The 20,872-nt window shown below is 39.6% G+C and overlaps 1 protein-coding gene across 2 annotated transcripts in view; it reads left to right on the forward strand.

The window, feature by feature from the left end:
- ANKHD1 (ankyrin repeat and KH domain containing 1) overlaps window positions 1–20,872 on the forward strand; it is a 396,742-nt gene that overhangs the window by 310,113 nt on the left and 65,757 nt on the right. For both annotated transcript variants that reach the window (XM_088451243.1, XM_088451245.1), the window contains exons 27-29: window positions 16,761–16,892; window positions 17,024–17,173; window positions 17,730–19,276. In XM_088451243.1, the coding sequence (XP_088307369.1) occupies window positions 16,761–16,892; window positions 17,024–17,173; window positions 17,730–19,276 (1,829 nt within the window). The remainder of the gene's footprint in view (window positions 1–16,760; window positions 16,893–17,023; window positions 17,174–17,729; window positions 19,277–20,872) is intronic.

The raw sequence follows: 20,872 nt of genomic DNA on the forward strand, positions 1-20,872 counted from the left end.
ATGTCATTACTTGAATATTTTTGCTTGACCGTCACCATGTTCAGTGGCTTGAATTGTCCAATTTTATACTTTTTTACACACAAATTACCTACTATTGTCTGGTAATATTTTATTAGCTATAAGGTTAAGCTAAACATGAATCTTTGTCCTGTGTGTGACCTATGATTTTGTATGAATAGATTTGTATTAAGATTCACTCTACAAGGTTATATGTAGTACCCCTAGCTGCTACACACCGGGAAGGTATCCTTCCTTAGTATTATAGGGGATGGGATATAGTGTCAGCGCTCTAAGGTCCTGTTCTATCACTTAAGGTTGTGATTATAATGTTTGTGGGTGGTGTTTGTAATGGACCTAGTTCTCTCGTATTAATGAGATGTATGGGTTATGTCGCTTAAGTCCTGGTGTGATTCACCTAAAACAAACTGTAGGGGTGGATGTTCTTACAAAACAGTCTCAGCAATCAGACACTGCTTTGCAAAAACTTCTGGCCGTTAAATTCATCTGTGTCTCAATGAATGGGTTGTAGTAAGTGGTGGTCAAAAAGTCACTGGTAAGTAGTATCGTAGTTGTGGAAAACTTCTCCCCTCTCCAACTGGTATCTGCATCGGTATACTGCCACTCCACCTCAAAGTTCACACAAACAAACCAGAGTATCAGGTACTGGTGGACACTAATATGCAGACAAGTGGGTAAGATGTATAGACTTACCCGGGTCTCAACGCTGTCCTGCTGGTTCACCAGACGTGCTCTCTCTGTGTGATTGTTGCGTGTGGGTAAGGGGGGCAAAGGACACTCTGGTCCAATTTATCCTATGCAAAATACACTATGTACGTGGAGAGGGTAAAAAGTATAATTTACAGTGCATACGGAAAGTATTCACAATGCTTAACTTATTTATACATTTTATGTTAAAGCCTTATTCCAAAATGGAATAAATTCATTTTTGTCCTCAAAATTCTACGTACAATATCCCATAATCATAACATGTAAAAAGTTTTTTTGATATTTTTGCAAATTAAATAAAAAAAAAAAGCACTAAGAAATCACATGTACATAAGTATTCACGCCCTTTGCCATGAAGCTCAAAATTGAGCTCATGTGCATCATGTTTCCATTGATCATCCTTGAGATGTTCAAACAGCTTAATTGGAGTCCTCCTGTGGTAAATTCAGTTGATAGGACATGATTTTCAAAAGCATACACCTGTCTTTGCAAGGTTCCACACTTGACAGTGGATGTCAGAGCACAAACTAAGCATGAAGTCCAAGGAATTGTCTGTAGACCTCCGAGACAGGATTGTCTTGAGGCACAAATCTGGGGAAGGATACAGAAAAATATCTGCTGCTTTGAAGGTTCCAATGAGCACAGTGGCCTCCACAATCCGTAAATAGAAGAAGTTCGGAACCACCAGGACTCTTCCTAGAGTTGGCCTGCCGTGTAAACTGAGCGATCGGGGGAGACGGGCCCTAGTCAGGGAGGTGACCAATAACCCGATGGACACTCTGTCAGAGCTACAGCATTCCTCTGGAGAGAGGAGAACCTTCCAGAAGGACAACCATCTCTGCAGCAATCCACCAATCAGGGCTGTATGGTAGAGTGGCCAGACGGAAGCCACTCCTCAGTTAGAAGCACATGGCAGCCCACCTGGAGTGTGCCAAAATGCACCTGAGGGACTTTCAGACCATGAGAGACAAAGATTAAACTCTTTGGCGTGAATGCCAGATGTTATGTTTGGAGGAAACCAGGCACCACTCATCATCAGGCCAATTCCATCCCTACAGTGAAGCATGGTGGTGGCAGCATTATGCTGTGGGGATGTTTTTCAGCGGCAGGAACTGGGAGACTACTCAGGATAGAGGGAAAGATGAATGCAGCAATATGCAGAGACATCCTGGATGAAAACCTACTCCAGAGCGCTCTTGACCTCCGACTGGGGCGACGGTTCATCTTTCAGCAGGACAAGGACCCAAGCACACAACCAAAATATAAAAGGAGTGGCTTCAAGACAACTCTGTGAATGTTCTTGAGTGGCCCGACCAGAGCCCAGACTTGAATCCAATTGAACATCTCTGGAGAGATCTGAAAATGGCTGTGCACCGACACTTCCCATCCAACCTGATGGAGCTTGAGAGGTGCTGCAAAGAGAAATGGGCGAAACTGCCGAAAGATACATGTGTAAAGCTTGTGGCGGCATATTCAAAAAGACTTGAGGCTGTAATTGTTGCCAAAAGGTGCATCAACAAAGTATTGAGCAAAGGTTGTAAATTCTTATGTACATGTGATTTCTTGTTTTGTGTTTGTTTTTTTTTGTTTTTTTTTTAATTTGCAAAAATCGCAAAAAATAACTTTACACGTTGTCATTATGGGGTATTGTGTGTAGAATTTTGAGGACAAAAATTTATTTATTTCCATTTTGGAATAAGGCTGTAACATAACAAATAGTGGAAAAAGTGAAGCGTTGTGAACACTTTCCGGATGCACTGTATTTTCGTCTTCAGGGTCCATAGGCTCCACAGGGAGACCTTGGGGTATAGCTGGATCCCGGGCACCACGCAGTTAAAAGATTTGCTCCCAGGATGCACTGGAACCATCCTCCTCTATACCCTGCCCCAGAGGCACCTCAGTTATAGTTGTGCCCGGCCGGAGTCAGGTAGGTGAGATCTATCTGCATTGTATGTGACTTATGCTAGCGCTAACTGTCTTTTTTCCTATTCTGTCAGTTTATATCTATCCCTTTCCATTTCTACAGCCCTAACAGGTGTATTTGGGGGGTTCTTTAATCTCACATATATAGACTCAAGTATTTGTGAGGTCTGTCACATACAGTTGTGTGCTGCACGGTGCCATATTGTTGGACCAGTGATTTTGCATACTTTGTGAGTCTAGTATTGTGCTTCCTGATTTCTCAATAACGAAACGCTCGTCGGCATTTCTACACAATCTCCACTGGGTGCACCTTAAACTATTTTGGGATGGCTTGGTATATGATATAAAGATTTACCATCTCGCAGCACTGTGGTAGTGAGGATAATGTCCTTATACTTGTCGGCTATGTTGTCACGATCACAGACATGAACCATGTTTAACATTTGAAACGTTAATTACCCAGAACGAGCAGATATGACACCCGTTGTGAGCATAATTAAACTGACCCTCGAGAGAGTTAAGAAGTGTTACGGCTGTAACCTTCTTAAGACGGATGATTATTACACTGTCAGGATTTACTGAAAGAACAAAGTGTGAAATACAATAGACAGTTGAAACAGAATCTCCTCTGATGAGGATAATGCTGTCACCAGCATATATATAATAGGGTATATTCCCGTAATACAAGTGGGAAACACACAAAGGCAGTTAGCCTATTACACACAAAAAAAGATCAGTAAACTGCTACTAAACAGAAAGATACAATGTGTTAACGTGACAATTTTCTGAGTGTTTATAATGACCTGATACATTTGAATATAGCTACACAAGAGAGTGAAAGAAATCAGGAATTATTTTAATTTCTTTATTTACTGAGTTAATGTCACATGCAAAAAATAAGCTATTGAAACTATATGATGGGATTGTAATTATTTTGCTGGTGCGGGATATGTAATATATAGATTACACACACACACACACACACTGGGGCAAAAAAGTGTTTGCACAACCACCGATTGTGCAAGTTGTTGCACTTTAAAAGATGAGAGAGGTCTGTAATTTCCATCGTAGGTACACTTCAACTGTGAGAGACAGAATCAGAACAAAAAATTCCGGGAATCACATTGTATGACTTTTAAACAATTTATTCGTATATCCTTTCTGTAAAAAAATATTTGAACAATCAAAAAGTTTTAACTCAACACTTTGTAAAGTAACCTCGGTTGGCAATTAGAGGTCAAACGTTTCCTGTAGTTCTTGACCAGGTTTGCATATACTGCAGCAGGTATTTTGGCCCACTGTTCAATGCAGATCTTCTCTAGATGTGTCATGTTTTGGGGCTGTCGCCGGGCAACACGGACTTTCAACTCCCTCCACAGATTTTCTATTGGGTTGAGGTCTGGAGACTGGCTAGGCCAATCTAGGACCTTGAAATGCTTCTTACGGAGCCACTCCTTAGTTGCCCGGGCGTTGTGTTTGGGGTCATTGTCATGCTGGAAGACCCAGCCACGTTGCATCTTCAAAGCTCTTACTGAGGGAAGGAGGTTTTTCCCCAAAATGTCACGATACATGGCCTCATTCATCCTCTCCGTAATACGGGTCAGTCGTCCTGTCCCCTTTGCAGAAAAGCATCCCCAAAGCATGATGTTTCCACCCCCATGCTTCACAGTGGGTATGGTGTTTTTGGGATGTCACTCCTCATTCTTTTTCCCTCCAAACACGGCATGTGGAGTTTATACCAAAAAGTTCTATTTTGGTCTCATCTGACCACATTACATTCTCCCAATCCTCCTCTGGATCATCCACATGGTCACGGGCAAATTTTAGACTGGCCTGGACATGTGCTGGCTTAAGCAGGGGAACCTTTCGGGCGCTGTAGGATTTGAATCCATGACGACGTTGTGTGTTACTAATGGTAACCTTTGTGACTGTGGTCCCAGCTCTCTTGAGGTCATCATTGACCAGGTCCCCCCGTGTAGTTCTGTGCTGATCCCTCACCTCAAGATCATTGATACCCCACGAGGTGAGATCTTGCATGGAGCCCCTGGTCAAGGGAGATGGTCAGTGATCTTGTATTTCTTCCATTTTTTAATAATTGCGCCAACAGTTTATCTCTTCTCACCAAGCTGCTTGCCTATTGTCGAATAGCTCATCCCAGCATTGTGCAGGTCTCCAATTTTGTCCCTGGTGTCCTTAGACAGCTCTCTGGTCTTGGCCATGGTGGAGAGGTTGCAGTCTGTTTGAGGATGTGGACAGGTGTCTTTTATACAGTTAACCAGTTCAAACAGGTGCCATTAATACAGGTAACAAGTGGAGGATAGATGAGCTGCCTAAAGAAGAAGCAACAGGTCTGTGAAAGCCAGAATTCTTGCTGGTTGGTAGGTGTCCAAATATGTTTTTTTCCGCAAGAATATACAAATAAATTGTTTAAAAATCATAGTGTGATTTTCGGAATTTTTTTGTTCTGATTCTGCCTCTCACAGTTAGTGTACCTATGATGGAAATTACAGATCTCTCTCATCTTTTAAAGTGCAACAACTTGCACAATCGGTGGCTGTCCAAATACTTTGTCACCCTGTGTGTGTGTGTGTGTGTGTGTATGTATGTGTGTGTATGTGTATAATATATATATATATATATATATATAATTAGTGCGCTTAATTTAGAGTTTGGAACAATACCAATGTCCAAGGAATGAGTCCCACAAGTGATTGCACGAACAGTGTCTTGTAACCAATTCCTCACATATGAAAGTGGGATTGTGAAGCAGAGATCCTGTATATGAAATGGATCAGCGTCTTCCCCAGTATAAGAACCCCCGAATCCAGCCGGGAACAACACTAGAAAGAAAACATAGAAAGGGGGCGCCACATCGTGCTTAAAAGTATAACAATATTTTATTGCAATCTTTAAAAATGACAATGCTCGTACCAGAACAAGCGGTCAGAGCCACTGCTAGCGTAAACAGCACAATAATAAGCAGAGGCAGTCACCCGGTCTGTAACCTGGACGTCTCCAAGGACTTCTCTGGGAACTGGTTCCTCTGCACAATCCAAAACGCCAAGCCATGCCACTACATGTTTCGTCATAAGACTTCATCAGGAGGCTGGCTGGCGTTTCTACAGTCATCCTTTAAATGGCATCAATGCTCTCACATCTCTAAATTCATCACAACACTTAATGATTCACAGCTGTAGCTTGTTACAATTAATACTTTCACTCTGCTCAAATGGCAACATACAAATAGAAAATGTCTCATAGAAAACACTGCTATATTAAACAAGCATTTATACATCTGGATCTCAGAATAATAATACATACAGTGTTAATGTATTACATAAAATGTGAAAAACAACATTGATACATCTCAGATACAAATGCATATCAGTTGCAATCCTGCAAGAAAAAATAAATTTTAAAAAATATAATTAAAAACACATGCACATAAGTTAGAAAAATGCTAAACCTGTAACACTATAACAGCCATCAAAAGTACAGTAAAAGTACATAAAAAAACATATATATAAAAAAAAAAAGGAATGTAAGGACACAGGATGGATGAAAATCACCTGTATAATCTATTTTTTCAAAAAGGGGGTGATCTCAAATCCCTAATTTAAACCACACGGGGACAGAGTATTTAAGGTGATAATCCAAAACGTTTCCCGTTGTCAATACATTCTCCCGATCTCCACCTCTTTTATCCACCTTGATATGGTCTATCCCCATAAATTTTTAAGTTGCGGGACTACTATGCTGACATTTTTTTAAATGTCTTGGTAAACTATGATTATCTACCTTATTTTTAATATTTCGCAGATGCTCGAGAATTCTTATTTTCAAAGGCCTTTTGGTCTTGCCAATATATAGCTTTCCACACCCGCACACTATTAGATAGACTACAAACACGGTGTTACAATTTATGAATCCCTTCACTTTAAACTCTTTACCCCCTCCATCATGAAATAATGTTTTCTTATTAAGCCCATGTGGACATACCTTACATTTACCACAGATATAAAAACCATTACTAAGATCTAAAAACGAAGGAGTCCTATTTTCCTCCTTTAATGCAGGTAATATACTAGGCGTTAAATAAGATTTTAGGTTTCTTGCCCTTTTAAAAAATTACTTCTGGTTTCTCCGGTAAGAATGGAGATAGAATTGGATCCATCTTAATAATATGCCAATATTTACCAAGCACATGTTGGATTTCATTGTGAGAATTATTAAACTGCGTGATAAAAGCACACTTCATATGCTCTGATTCCTTTTGTTTACTCAATTCTTCTTTTTGGTATAGAATTAAATTATTTCTATCTAGCAGCCTTGCTCTTGATATGGCTGCATTAATGAGAGAACCAGAATAGCCCTTTTCCAAAAACCTTGTTCTGTATACTTCACAAAGCTCATCATATTTTTCCAGGGTACTACAATTGCGTCTCAGTCTGACTAATTGCGAGAAGGGCAAGTTCATTTTCCATTTGGTGTGATGACAACTCCGGGAATCTAAATAGCTGTTACTATCAACTTTCTTAAAGAAAGTATAAGTTTCAACTTTTTTATTCTTACAATTTTCTGTACTGAGTGTTAGATCTAAAAACTCAATCTTTTTTTCTTGGAAGTTGGAAGTGAAACTCAGATTATATTCATTGGTATTCAGATATTCAATAAACTCTTCAAATTCACACTTAGTACCCCGCCACACCACTATGATATCGATATATCGCTTAAAAAATACGATGTATTCACTGAAAGGGTTATTTGACAACACATATTTACTCTCCCAATCTCCCATATACAAATTCGCCACACTCTGTGCGCAAATTGTCCCCATAGCACAGCCACATGTTTGGATGTACAACTCATTCAAGAAAGTAAAATAATTGTGTTTTAACACAAAATTTAAACATTCACATAAAAATAAGATTTTAAATTTATCTACTGCAGGACCAATCGTTTTTCTATAGTTTCTATTACTTTTTGATGTGGAATCGATGTATAAAGTGTTTGAACATCTATTGTTCCCCACGAATAGAACACAGCAATGTTTAAAAATTTTCAATAATGATGCACTGCTATGTGAATCGCAAACTAAAGAAATGTGTGTATCTGATGACCTATTTGGCAAAATAGATCATTTAACCATTAAGGAGATGAAAACTTGGTGGGATATAGTGGGTTTAGAGAACTACATTAAATGTGGTCGTGTACCTAGAGGTTTAAGAATACTAAAGAATCCCACTTTTGGAGCCTCTAATGACAAATTTGTGAAGGAATGGAACCGCATCTTAGATGAGTGTTCTTTTGATCTAATGAGATTAATTATATTTGAAAAAAAGTATTAAATGAATTGGAAAAAGAAATGTCAGTATTAGAAAATGAAGTTGAGTCACAAAAAGATACAAAAGAATTTTTAGAATTTTCCAAGCATATGGCGTCAAAGGTTGAGAAAATTGAACAGGATATTATAGAGAGAAAAACTCATAAATTTAAGAGGGATAAAAATGATTACCTGTTAGATAATGTGAGAAACTGGTCTAGATTTAAACAAGAAACAAGACACGTTAATCCTCAGTGGAAGCAACAAACAGCCCCACCCTGGAAATTAAAACAACCTGATATGAGAACTAGAAATGAGAGTGTGTGGAACAACATGTCCCACAATGGCAACAGGTGAATAAGACATGGAGAAATAAAGTAACTATAAAACCGAATTTCTCACCTGCACTTAATCTGGAATCCGTAAAAGAAAATGATTTCCCCCAGACCCCCCGAAATAATAGAAAACATTTTTTAGGGCCATTTCCCAAACACCCACAAATGGAACACAATCACAGGTTTTTCTCCCCTGTGGGGTTCAGAAAAAGATAGAGAAGAAGAGGGAAAAGAGGTAGAAAAGGCACCTTACAGAAAGAGAACAATGCTTCAGGGTCAGAATTAATAAAAGATAATGAAAATTGTGGTATATTCAATTTATCTAAAGTTTCTCTATCTGTTGTTGATGAAAGTCTTTTACAAAAGGGATTGTCTTTTGCCCCAACAGTAGGGGTAAATAGATTTAACCTTATGTTGGATCTTAGTTTGTATGTAAGAAAGATGACTTTAAAAAGACATTTTATTAGACAGAATAATAAATCCATGGCTCCTTTAAGAAATTATGAACAAACAAAAAAAGAGTCAGCTTCAGGATTAAGGGAAAGATCTACCTTTTATCCTGTGGAATCTAGAAGTTCATTTATTGACATGTTTACGCATCTAGTCAAGAAAGACTTTGAAAAAATTGATATGAAATTGCCAACAAGTTCAAAGAATTTAACTGCAGCAGAAAATAAATCTTTAAAGAATTTGAGGGAAAATAAAAATCTTGTAATAAAGCAAGCAGATGAGGGGGGGGGGGAATTGTGTTGCTAGATCGTGGAGATTATGAGAAAGAAATGTTTAGAATATTCGGAGATGGAGCATCTTATATGAAAATAAAAAGTGATCCGACAATAGAGTATCTTGCTGAGCTGAAAGTTCTGCTAGATAAAGGTAAAAGTTTAGATGTGATTACAGATGAGTAACATCGATATATGTATAATGAATATCCACGATTAGCAACCATCTACTATCTGCCAAAGATACATAAAAATCGGGATATGCCTCCTTGCCGCCCGATTGTATCAGGCATTGATTCCCTTACAGCACGAGTATCTGAATATGTAGATATTATTTTTAAAACCTTATGTATTCTTGCTAGAAACATATATCAAAGACTCCACACATGTTCTGCAACTTTTAAAAGATTTGCAATGGGATTAAAGCTATTCGTGGGGAACAATCGATGTTCAAACACTTTATACATCGATTCCACATCAAAAAGGAATAGAAACTATAGAAAAACGATTGGTCCTGCAGTAGATAAATTTAAAATCATATTTTTATGTGAATGTTTAAATTTTGTGTTAAAACACAATTATTTTATTTTCTTGAATGAGTTTTACATCCAAACGTGGCTGTGCTATGGGGACAATTTGCGCACCAAGTGTGGCGAATTTGTATATGGGAGATTGGGAGAGTAAATATGTGTTGTCAAATAACCCTTTCAGTGAATACAACGTATTTTTTAAGCGATATATCGATGATATAGTGGTGTGGCGGGGTACTAAGTGTGAATTTGAAGAGTTTATTGAATATCTGAATACCAATGAATATAATCTGAGTTTCACTTCCAATTTCCAAGAAAAAAAGATTGAGTTTTTATATCTAACACTCAGTACAGAAAATTGTAAGAATAAAAAAGTTGAAACTTATACTTTCTTTAAGAAAGTTGATAGTAACAGCTATTTAGATTCCCGGAGTTGTCATCACACCAAATGGAAAATGAACTTGCCCTTCTCGCAATTAGTCAGACTGAGACGCAATTGTAGTACCCTGGAAAAATATGATGAGCTTTGTGAAGTATACAGAACAAGGTTTTTGGAAAAGGGCTATTCTGGTTCTCTCATTAATGCAGCCATATCAAGAGCAAGGCTGCTAGATAGAAATAATTTAATTCTATACCAAAAAGAAGATTTGAGTAAACAAAAGGAATCAGAGCATATGAAGTGTGCTTTTATCACGCAGTTTAATAATTCTTATAATGAAATCCAACATGTGCTTGGTAAATATTGGCATATTATTAAGATGGATCTAATTCTATCTCCATTCTTACCGGAGAAACCAGAAGTAATTTTTAAAAGGGCAAGAAACCTAAAATCTTATTTAACGCCTAGTATATTACCTGCATTAAAGGAGGAAAATAGGACTCCTTCGTTTTTAGATCTTAGTAATGGTTTTTATATCTGTGGTAAATGTAAGGTATGTCCACATGGGCTTAATAAGAAAACATTATTTCATGATGGAGGGGGTAAAGAGTTTAAAGTGAAGGGATTCATAAATTGTAACACCGTGTTTGTAGTCTATCTAATAGTGTGCGGGTGTGGAAAGCTATATATTGGCAAGACCAAAAGGCCTTTGAAAATAAGAATTCTCGAGCATCTGCGAAATATTAAAAATAAGGTAGATAATCATAGTTTACCAAGACATTTAAAAAAATGTCAGCATAGTAGGCCCTCAACTTTAAAATTTATGGGGATAGACCATATCAAGGTGGATAAAAGAGGTGGAGATCGGGAGAATGTATTGACACAACGGGAAACGTTTTGGATTATCACCTTAAATACTCTGTCCCCGTGTGGTTTAAATTAGGGATTTGAGATCACCCCCTTTTTGAAAAAATAGATTATACAGGTGATTTTCATCCATCCTGTGTCCTTACATTCCTTTTTTTTATATATATATGTTTTTTTATGTACTTTTACTGTACTTTTGATGGCTGTCATAGTGTTACAGGTTTAGCATTTTTCTAACTTATGTGCATGTGTTTTTAATTATATTTTTTAAAATGTATTTTTTCTTGCAGGATTGCAACTGATATGCATTTGTATCTGAGGTGTATCAATGTTGTTTTTCACATTTTATGTAATACATTAACACTGTATGTATTATTATTCTGAGATCCAGATGTATAAATGCTTGTTTAATATAGCAGTGTTTTCTATGAGACATTTTCTATGAGACATTTTCTATTTGTATGTTGCCATTTGAGCAGAGTGAAAGTATTAATTGTAACAAGCTACAGCTGTGAATCATTAAGTGTTGTGATGAATTTAGAGATGTGAGAGCATTGATGCTATTTAAAGGATGACTGTAGAAACGCCAGCCAGCCTCCTGATGAAGTCTTATGACGAAACATGTAGTGGCATGGCTTGGCGTTTTGGATTGTGCAGAGGAACCAGTTCCCAGAGAATTCCTAGGAGACGTCCAGGTTATAGTCCGGGTGACTGCCTCTGCTTATTATTGTGCTGTTTACGCTAGCAGTGGCTCTGACCGCTTGTTCTGGTACGAGCATTGTCATTTTTAAAGATTGCAATAAAATATTGTTATACATTTAAGCACGATGTGGCGCCCCCTTTCTATGTTTTCTTTCATATATATATATATATATATATATATATATATATATATTTTTTGTCAGACATGTCCGCCGAGGAGGTCGAGCGCACTGCTTCACCCACTCTGCTCTCCTGCAGGCTCTGTGCTGCAGGAATGGGAAAGGAGGATTTATCTCAGGATGGGTTGTGTGTGAGGTGCTATCAGTTGCCTGGCCCCTCAAACCCCCCAACAACGGGACAGGAATCCCCTTCGGCGTTTTTTTTTTTTTTTTCTCAGGTACTGGCCTCCATTGCGGATCGCCTGGCTGTCCCAGCCGTATTACCCTATATGGGGTTACCCCAACAAGCCTTCCTTCCCTCTCAGGGTATTCCGCAGTCGTTGCAGTCTACTCCTGTGCCACAGACTCACTCCCTACCAAGGGTTTCTGCACTATATGCAATTCCCTCCGGTACAACGAAAGTCTGTCATTCCCTTCCAGGGTCTTAGGCAAGCTGTACAACCACCATGGCTGGATGTTTTATCTAGTTCAGAGTTTGGCAGCATTGTCTACGGCATTTCAGACCATGTTAAGGAATGAAAGACCTCAGAAGGCATCTTAACGCCCTGTGTTGTCATCCCAGTCTACGCAGGACACATATGTGTGATCGGATGATGGGGAAGTGGCTGAGGCATCTGATTCTGATTCCCCATAACAGGAGGTGAAACCTAAATCAAATATTTTAATATTCCAGCATTTCTACGGGCGGTCCAATCTACTAGATATTGAGGATGACATTCCTGCCACCAAAATCCAAAGGTGGCTTCAGCAGTTTTCCCTCTCTGACCAGCTGGTAGACCACATGGCTGAGGCCTGGTAAGAGGTATCAATTGCAAAAGCGTTTGGCCTCATGCTATCCATTCCCTGAAGGTCACTTCAAGAAGTGGGAATAACCACCTGCAGTAGATTCTCATGTTACTCATCTGATTAAAAGTGCTACGCTGCCAATGCCTTTCATTTCTTCCCTGAAAGATTCTACAGATAGGAAGGTGGAGACGTGCCTAAAATTGATTTACTCTCTCTAGGGAGCCATGGCCCATCCGTCCATGGCAATTTCATGGGTGGCCAAGAGCTGGGTGAATGTCCTGGAGGACACATTTCCCGAGGAGGCTCCTGAGGCTCAAAGGTCTTTAGTGGGCCACATAAGGGATGTGGCTGCTTATGGATGTGAGGCTGCTTTGGATGCCAGTCTACTGACCTCCAGAGTCTCAGACGCTGATTCCAAAAAGGGCCTGGAGGCCTTGCCATTTAATGGGGAGATATTGTTTGGCCCAGACCTTGACAAAATTGTAGACACACTGGCAAAATCTAAGTCTCCTTTTCTGCTGTCGGCGTCTGCGCCTTCAAAGGCTAGAACCTCTTCCTTTTGGTCCTTTCGTTCTCAAGGAAATCCCAAAGGACAGTCTTTTCCTAGACAATTAGCGGCCAAATCGACCTCTAAGCCTAAGAAACAGGCCTAGAGCGCCAGACGCCCTATTTCCAAGTCGAAGGATAAGCCTTCAGCCTGACGGGACGGTCCTCTATCTGGGGGATCCCAGAGTGGGAGGCCAACTTCTTCAGTTCGCCCAGCGCTGGTGTCACACCACCTAGGATGCTTGGGTAAAAGAAGTGGTGTCTCATTCCGTCGAAGGCCTCCCCACCAGTTTTTCTGAACAAGCCCTCCGCTGGACAAGAACAAGGCCTTGCAGATCCAGGAGGCCATAGAGTCCTTGCTGAAAGCAGGCGTCATTGTAACAGTTCCACTGTCTCAGTGACTGGTTACTATTCTACTCTGTTTCTGGTTCAAAAGCCGAATGGGTCTCATCGGCCTAACCTCAACCTAAAATTTCTAAACAAGTTCCTCAGGGTGCCCAGATTCAGGATGGAAACTTTACGATGAATCATACTGGCTATGGAACCTGGGGATTACATGGTATCACTGGACGTTCAGGATGCATACCTACATGTCGCCATAATGCCTTCCCACCAGCGTTATCTGCAGTTTGCTATACTGCAGCAACACTTCCAGCTTTGGGCGCTGCCCTTTGGACCCTGAAGAAGAAAATGGGTGTTATGGTAAGAATTTACCTTTTAACTCTTTCTTCGAAGTCCACAGGGTCCACAGGGCACCCACCCTGACACACCTGGCTTCATATGGGCTCTCGTACTGGTCACCTGTTTTCAGTCTCCTTCTCTGTGAGTGTTCCAGTCTTCCTTCTCTCTTTTTTTCCTCCTCCGACCTTTTGGCTACTTACGAACTGAGGTGGCTCGGCGGCGGGGTATAGAGGAAGATGGTCCCAGTGCATCCTGGGAGCAAAGTTTTTAACAGCGTGGTGGACCCTATGGACTTTAAAGTAAGAGAGTTAACAAAGGTAAGTTCTTATTATTCTGTAACATGCCTGTCTGCAGCTCAATGTGGTAAACAGAGGGTATCAAAATAAGGGTATACACTTTAAACTTGCTATAAAACAGACATCTTAGTCAGGTTAAATAAAATCTATATAAATTTCAAGAACAATGTTCCAAAGTAGTGTTCCAGTGTCTCCCAATGCGTTTCATCCCATATTGGGACTTTTCCCAGGGTAGGTGAAGTGGTGACCAAAGTCCTGGGGTTTAAATACCTTGTGCATTAGGTCCGGGTCCCGTTACTTCCGGTTTTGCGGTCTGTCTGAGCACTCTGCGTCATTCGCTAGAGTGTGCTCCATCTTCCTGTGGTGCTGAACTCACGCGCATGCTCTGTGGGCTAAGTGCGGACATGTTTGCCCATAGCAATACGTCAGTGTGATCAATTGCGGTGGTGGTTTTTTCATAGCAGTTGGGGGTATAGCTGCATGGATATTGTCTCCACTATGTGGGCGGCCATTTTGGGTGTGATTCACTGTATTGCTTGTAACCCTGTGTGGTCCTAATATGCTGCGTTATTTTGTGATTTTTGTTTCCTTGATGGGAAACAGGAGCCCTTTTTAATTACTAAGTAGTTATTTTTACATAGAACACACATGTAAAGTGAATATTATTATGGGGGTTAGTCTTGTTCATTCCATATGGATGCTGATAGTTATTTTACTTATGGGGTTATTAATGAGGAGTGGTTTTACTAAAAGGGATCATGTCTGGTTCTCAAATCCTAATTTGATAGAGGGGGTATACTAATTATTATTACAACTATTTTGTATGGTAGTGTCAGAATGTTCTTCTATATTTATTTCCACATTTCACTTATAGAGGTGTGGGTGAGAAAAGTAAATAAAAAATAAATGAAGAGATAAATAAATTTAATCTGTTTTTATAGAGGACTGTGTTTGCATGCAAGGTTAAATATAAAGAGGGACAATATGGGTTGCTATGCGGTATGTGGCATAGAATGTCTTGGAATGCGCTTTAGTGGAATATAATTTGCACGATTTATTGTGCATTCATGGGTGGATTATCAAAAATACTAATGCTAACGTTCATTATTTAGAATTGGGTATATTATGTCCCCCTTCAATATGCGCATCCAAATATCAAATCTTAAGATTGTCCCAGTGGGGTTCATATTCTGTACTAGAGTTCTTAATCAAATTTTTCTTGTTCAAATTTTTCATGTCAGTTTTTGGGGGCTTGCTCCTCCTTTCTATACCGGTTTGATCTTTAAGGATCTATGTTTAGATCTTCTGGTTGTAGGGTCTTCATCTCGAAGATCCATCGACTTTCTACTTTATTGATTCTATTCGAGTGATCCCCCCCCCCTCCAGTTTGGTTCTACTTGTTCTAATACAGTAAATTTTAGAACATCTGGTTTGCCATTGTTTCTTATTCTAAAATGATCTGATACACTGTGTCCAACAAAGCCCTTCTTAACGTTGGTAATATGTTTAAAATGATGAGAGCGCTACTAATTGTTAAAATTAAATAATGTAAGATGTAAACATATGTGAAAATATGAGAGTATTGTAATAAGCACCAAGATGGTATGAGAAAAGGAGAGAAAAAAAAGAGAAAAATCAAACAAAATTGACATACAAAAACTTTGTTTATAGCTCTTTTGAGATAAATTCAGTGGAGATCTGTTAAGATGTTGTAAAACATGATGCAGAGGACCACACACTAACTCTCCCTACCTCTATCCTGAGAAAGAAGTGGCAGCTCAGTCCCGTCCGTGTTGTCCTGGCGGTGATGTGACCCCTGCTGATGATGGAAGTTGGCGTTCCTTTTCCGCACCGCTACCTGCTGCTGGCCGCTGGTGATACCGCTTGCACGGCTTGCGGGTGGCAGCTGTTCCTGACTGTCGGCGTTCTATATTGTGCCTTTGACTGGTGTGCATATTACTATGCCAGACTCCATGCTCTAAACCAATGTAGTAAGGGTGCTAGTCAGAGTGGAAAGTGTCTCAGGCTTTCCAGGTGTGCAAATCAAATGCACTGATTGGATTAAAATAGGAAATCTCTTTTTATTTTATTTATTTTTTTCCTCATTTTCTCATACCATCTTGGTGCTTATTACAATACTCTCATATTTTCACATATGTTCAATTTACATCTTTCATTATTTAATTTTAACAATTAGTAGCACTCATCATTTTAATCAGATTTTATCGTTCATAGAGCTGCTTTTTATATAGTGCGACTACACTGCAATCTATTTTCAGTTGGTAATATGTTAATTAATCCTCACTTTCAGGCTTCTTGTTCTTTTCCACAACTATGATACTACTTACCAGTGACTTTTTGAACTCCACTTACTCATTGAGACACAGATGAATTTAACTGCCAAAAGTTTTTGCAAACCAGTGTCTGATTGCTAAGACTGTTTTGTAAGAACACCCACCCTACAGTTTGTTTTAGGTGGATCACACCAGGACTTCAGCGACATAACCCATATATCTCATTAATACGAGAGAACTAGGTCCATTACAATCACCACCCACAAAGATTATAATCACAACCTTCAGTGATAGAACATGACCTTAGGGTGCGGACACTATACTCCATATATATATATATATATATATATATATATATATATGTGTGTGTGTGTGTATGTATATATATATAAATATATATATATATAATATATGTAAAGTGTGTGCTGCAGTGATCGGCTGTCCCTATAAATGTTTATTTTTTACATACAGGCTTGAAAATGATCACAGCGCACCAACCAATTGTAAAACTATTCCTCTTACACTACCAAATATGAAGCTGAATGTGAGTAGTCCTAAAAGAGGACAGAAGCGGGAAGAAGGATGGAAAGAAGTAGTTAGAAGGTCAGTGGACATGTATAGAAAAAAGCTTAATCTTTTCTAAGTATGGATATGTTTATAGATAAAACTGGTGTGTTCTTTTTAGAGGATGTTAATTCAAGCAGTAAGTGTCTCTTTTTTTTTTTTTTTTGCAGATCCAAGAAATTGTCAGTTCCCGCGTCTGTAGTGTCTCGAATAATGGGGAGAGGTGGCTGTAATGTTACTGCTATTCAAGATGTTACTGGTGCCCATATCGACGTTGATAAGCAAAAAGATAAGAATGGAGAGAGAATGATTACTATAAGGTATTTAAAGAGGAAAATGTATGGCATATATAATACACATGAAAATCAAATATTAAGGAGCAAAATGAAGCCCTGTTTTTTATTTTTTTACTTTCATCTATATTTTTTCCCATTTGTTGCATATGCCTAGACTGAATTGACATTTAACATAAAAAGTCACTGAAGTAAATGGTATTTGACGTAGTTCTATAATACATATATTATAAAATACACTGAAGGCTCTGAAACTCGCTGCAATAAAGGCAGAAAAGTATCCCTGTTGCCCTACACCAGACGAAGCAAACAATCAATGTGGTTAGCGGCACTCAGGAAAGAAACACTTATTGAAGCTGCTTGACAATTAGAGAGTTATGGTGATTACATTTTATTAGGAGCGATCGATATTTATTTGTGGACTCATTTGCTAATGTTTGAATTGCATAATGATTTTAATTACTTTTTTGGGTATACATGGACTGTTGGTTCTGTAATTCAGTATATCCTCAATACACCTATTGTTCTCATCTACAGTTGGCATCCATCAGTTTATTTATATGTGTGTGTGTTTTCCTGGCAGGGGAGGAACGGAGTCCACAAGATATGCAGTACAGCTAATTAATGCCCTGATACAGGATCCTGCAAAAGAACTTGAAGACCTAATTCCAAAGACGCACATTCGTAGTCCGAAGTCCGTTACAAATTCATCATCTGGGGCAGGCATGATGTCTTCCAACAGAACTGCATTTACTTTTGGAACTTCTACCGTAACAACATCACAGACAACAGTTTTGCCAGCTTTCCAGGCATCTAGCCGGCCAAATAAAAGTATGCAAGCAACTGTACACCCTCCTTTCCCTGGGACACTTCCTTTACCTTATACTCATCCACATTTTGCCCTCTTAGCTGCTCAAACAATGCAGCAAATCAGACATCCTCGCTTACCTATGACACAATTTGGAGGAACATTCAACTCCAGCTCAAGCACATGGGGCCCATTCCCTGTAAGATCAGCTAGTCCAAGTAGTGCAAATAATTCTCCAAAACACAACAGTGGCCGTTCATCCCATCAAATGGGGCACATTACTCAGATTGGTAGTAACAATCCCAATTTGGGCAGCCAAGTCTCTGCCTCTCCAGTAACCGTAGTATCTCAACAATTGAGCATGACTAACAGTCCTTCATCTGCCAGAAAGCAGCTATTTCCTTGCAACTATAGAACCAGCACTGGTACATCTGGGACCTCTACTGCAATAAGTGTGGGTGCTACTATTCCGTCAATGTTTTCTACGACCATAAATAATGGATCAATCTCCAGTGCAATTTCTAATGATGCACAGCCAGAACACTTTTCAACTAAAAATGATGCTTTTTCACCTTCACAGGGAAATCCAACTACAATAGATCAGACGGCTGAAATGTATTCTTCATCTGGCATAAATGGAGTTGACAATCCCTCATGCTCAAGTGACCAAATAGCAAATCAGAATTCATTAAATCAGTCAGCCCAGCAAAATTTAAAGGATGAAATATTGTCAGGTAGTATTTCAGAAAGAAATAAACCAATAGGTGCTGCTTTTATGAATAATTTAGTGTCTACAAGTTCTAATAGACATAAGGCTTCGGAACCTTTACATAATTGCAGAGTCCCACGGACAGCTGCTACAGAACCAGATGTGTTGCATAGAATGCAGTATAAAGGCTCACTATACTCAATGATTCCTACAAAACCAATTCAGCAAGATGCACAATCTTTTTTTGTTACAGATCCAGAATCAAGTAGTAATCAGGATTTACTACAACAATCAAATAAATCCTTTACATTACCACCATCTCCCATGTCCAATTCACAAATGCAGTTTAATTTGGCAAGTAAGCCGTTGCCTTCATCACTTGGACCTGCATTATTCAATCACTTTTCTAGTCTCCTTGACAGTCAGGTATCATGCGGTCAAAGTTGGGGAGGATGTCAATTGTCTCCACGAACAACTGAGCCATCTTTCAGCGAGCAATCTACTTACCTTGATAATGCCATGCTTGGACATATAGAGAATCATCATTCTTTAGATGGCTCTAAAGTGCCTGGTTTCAGGTCGTCCTCTCAGAGAGTTTCTTCTGGATCTTTGGGTAAGATTTCCCTAGCCTATTTATATTCAGTTATACTAGTCAGTTATTTTGTTAAACCGTTTCTATTTCTATATAGATATATATATTCTATATAGATATATATTGTGATAACATGGGGTAATTGGATAATTAGATTAGTGAATGGTTAGTGGTGCAGTGTCAAGGTGCTTAAATAAGGGTCCACACACAGCTTTGCAGTTAAAACAAACACAATGGAGCTTTACTGTCAGCATTCTAGAACAAAATAACAAAAACCTAGCACCCATTCAGGGCACTTGTTGCTTGAACCCTGACTAACAGGGCAACTAGTCTGCAAACGTAACACAGTCTGTCTTTAGTCCTCTCTCTCTCACAGGTAAAGACATTGGCCGCCTGGCCTGGCTGCCACAAAGACGCACAAAAGGCCGTATTCAATTAACTGTGAAAACATTGTTTTTGCATGTGTGAACTTTTCACACCCTTCGCCCGAATGTATTACTTTTCTCTGCTATCGCGTATGCGGGTTTTGGGGCAATCCTATTACAAAGTACACGGTGCGGCATTCCACAAAAAAAAAATTAGGCAAAGTGCGCATGAAAATAGGGAAATGTGTCTGTACCCCAAAAAGGTAAACTAACATTGGATAATAGTTTAGAACTGCATTATTAAGCAAAGTCAAAGGGTTTGGGGTTTTGTCCTTCATCCACTAGGGAACACTGGAGGCTTCATGACCGTGGGGTATAGACTGTGCTAAGTGGGAGCTGGCACTTTACATTTTAGAAGTGACTAGCTCCTCTCCCCTTTATACCCCCCTACAAGCCCAGTCTTAGATTGTGCCCGAGAGGAGCTGGTAGTGTTACCACATTCTCCAACGGGTTTTTAGAACTTTATAATAATGATGCTGCGCTGAAGCTGACAAGCTGAGGAATGACAGGCAGCATCTGCCACTGCCTGTCTGTTCCGTTGGAAGCTGCCGAGAGAGACCCACTCGCAACTGCTTGCAGTTTGCCTGGGGTCTCTGACTACAAAAGAGACCACTGTCTCTGGGGTACTGCATGCTGCTGTGTGCAGAGAGGTTCCCTCTTAGTCTGACCAGCAGCCAGGCAGTCTGTAAGTATGCACTGACTACCTCGATTAGCGAGGTAGTCAGGTTAAACAGCTTCAAGCTTTTATAGCAGCAGTGGCTCCGATTTAACAGCGCGCTTTCTACATTGAAGTGAGCACCATAGCTGGGGGGGGGGCGTAGCCTAGCTCCGGAGTCCTGCTCCTTCCTCCCAGTAGGCCCCAGTGCTTCTCTGAAGTGTGCTGACGACCATTACACGGAGGACTCTAGATGCTGCGCTGAGACTGATCTGTCCTGTAAATGCATAGTGGGGTTTAGAATGGTTAGGAGAGCATTTAGACAGACAAGTAACTACCTTATTCTCAATTAGTTACTTGTTTAAAGTGCCTAGTGTTTTTAGCACTGCTGGAGGCAAGTGTGATACTCCTTTTCTGCCCTTCTCTCCTACCTCTGCATATCTGTCTTTGCCTGTTAACCCTCTCCACTACACTTTACTGTTGTTTGTGTGGGTTTTGTATGAACCATGGCTGGAAGGAGCTCTAAGGCTTCTCAGA

Source organism: Taudactylus pleione, unplaced genomic scaffold (genome assembly GCF_031769625.1).
Source record: "Taudactylus pleione unplaced genomic scaffold, aTauple2 ptg000025l, whole genome shotgun sequence".
NCBI lineage: Eukaryota > Metazoa > Chordata > Amphibia > Anura > Myobatrachidae > Taudactylus > Taudactylus pleione.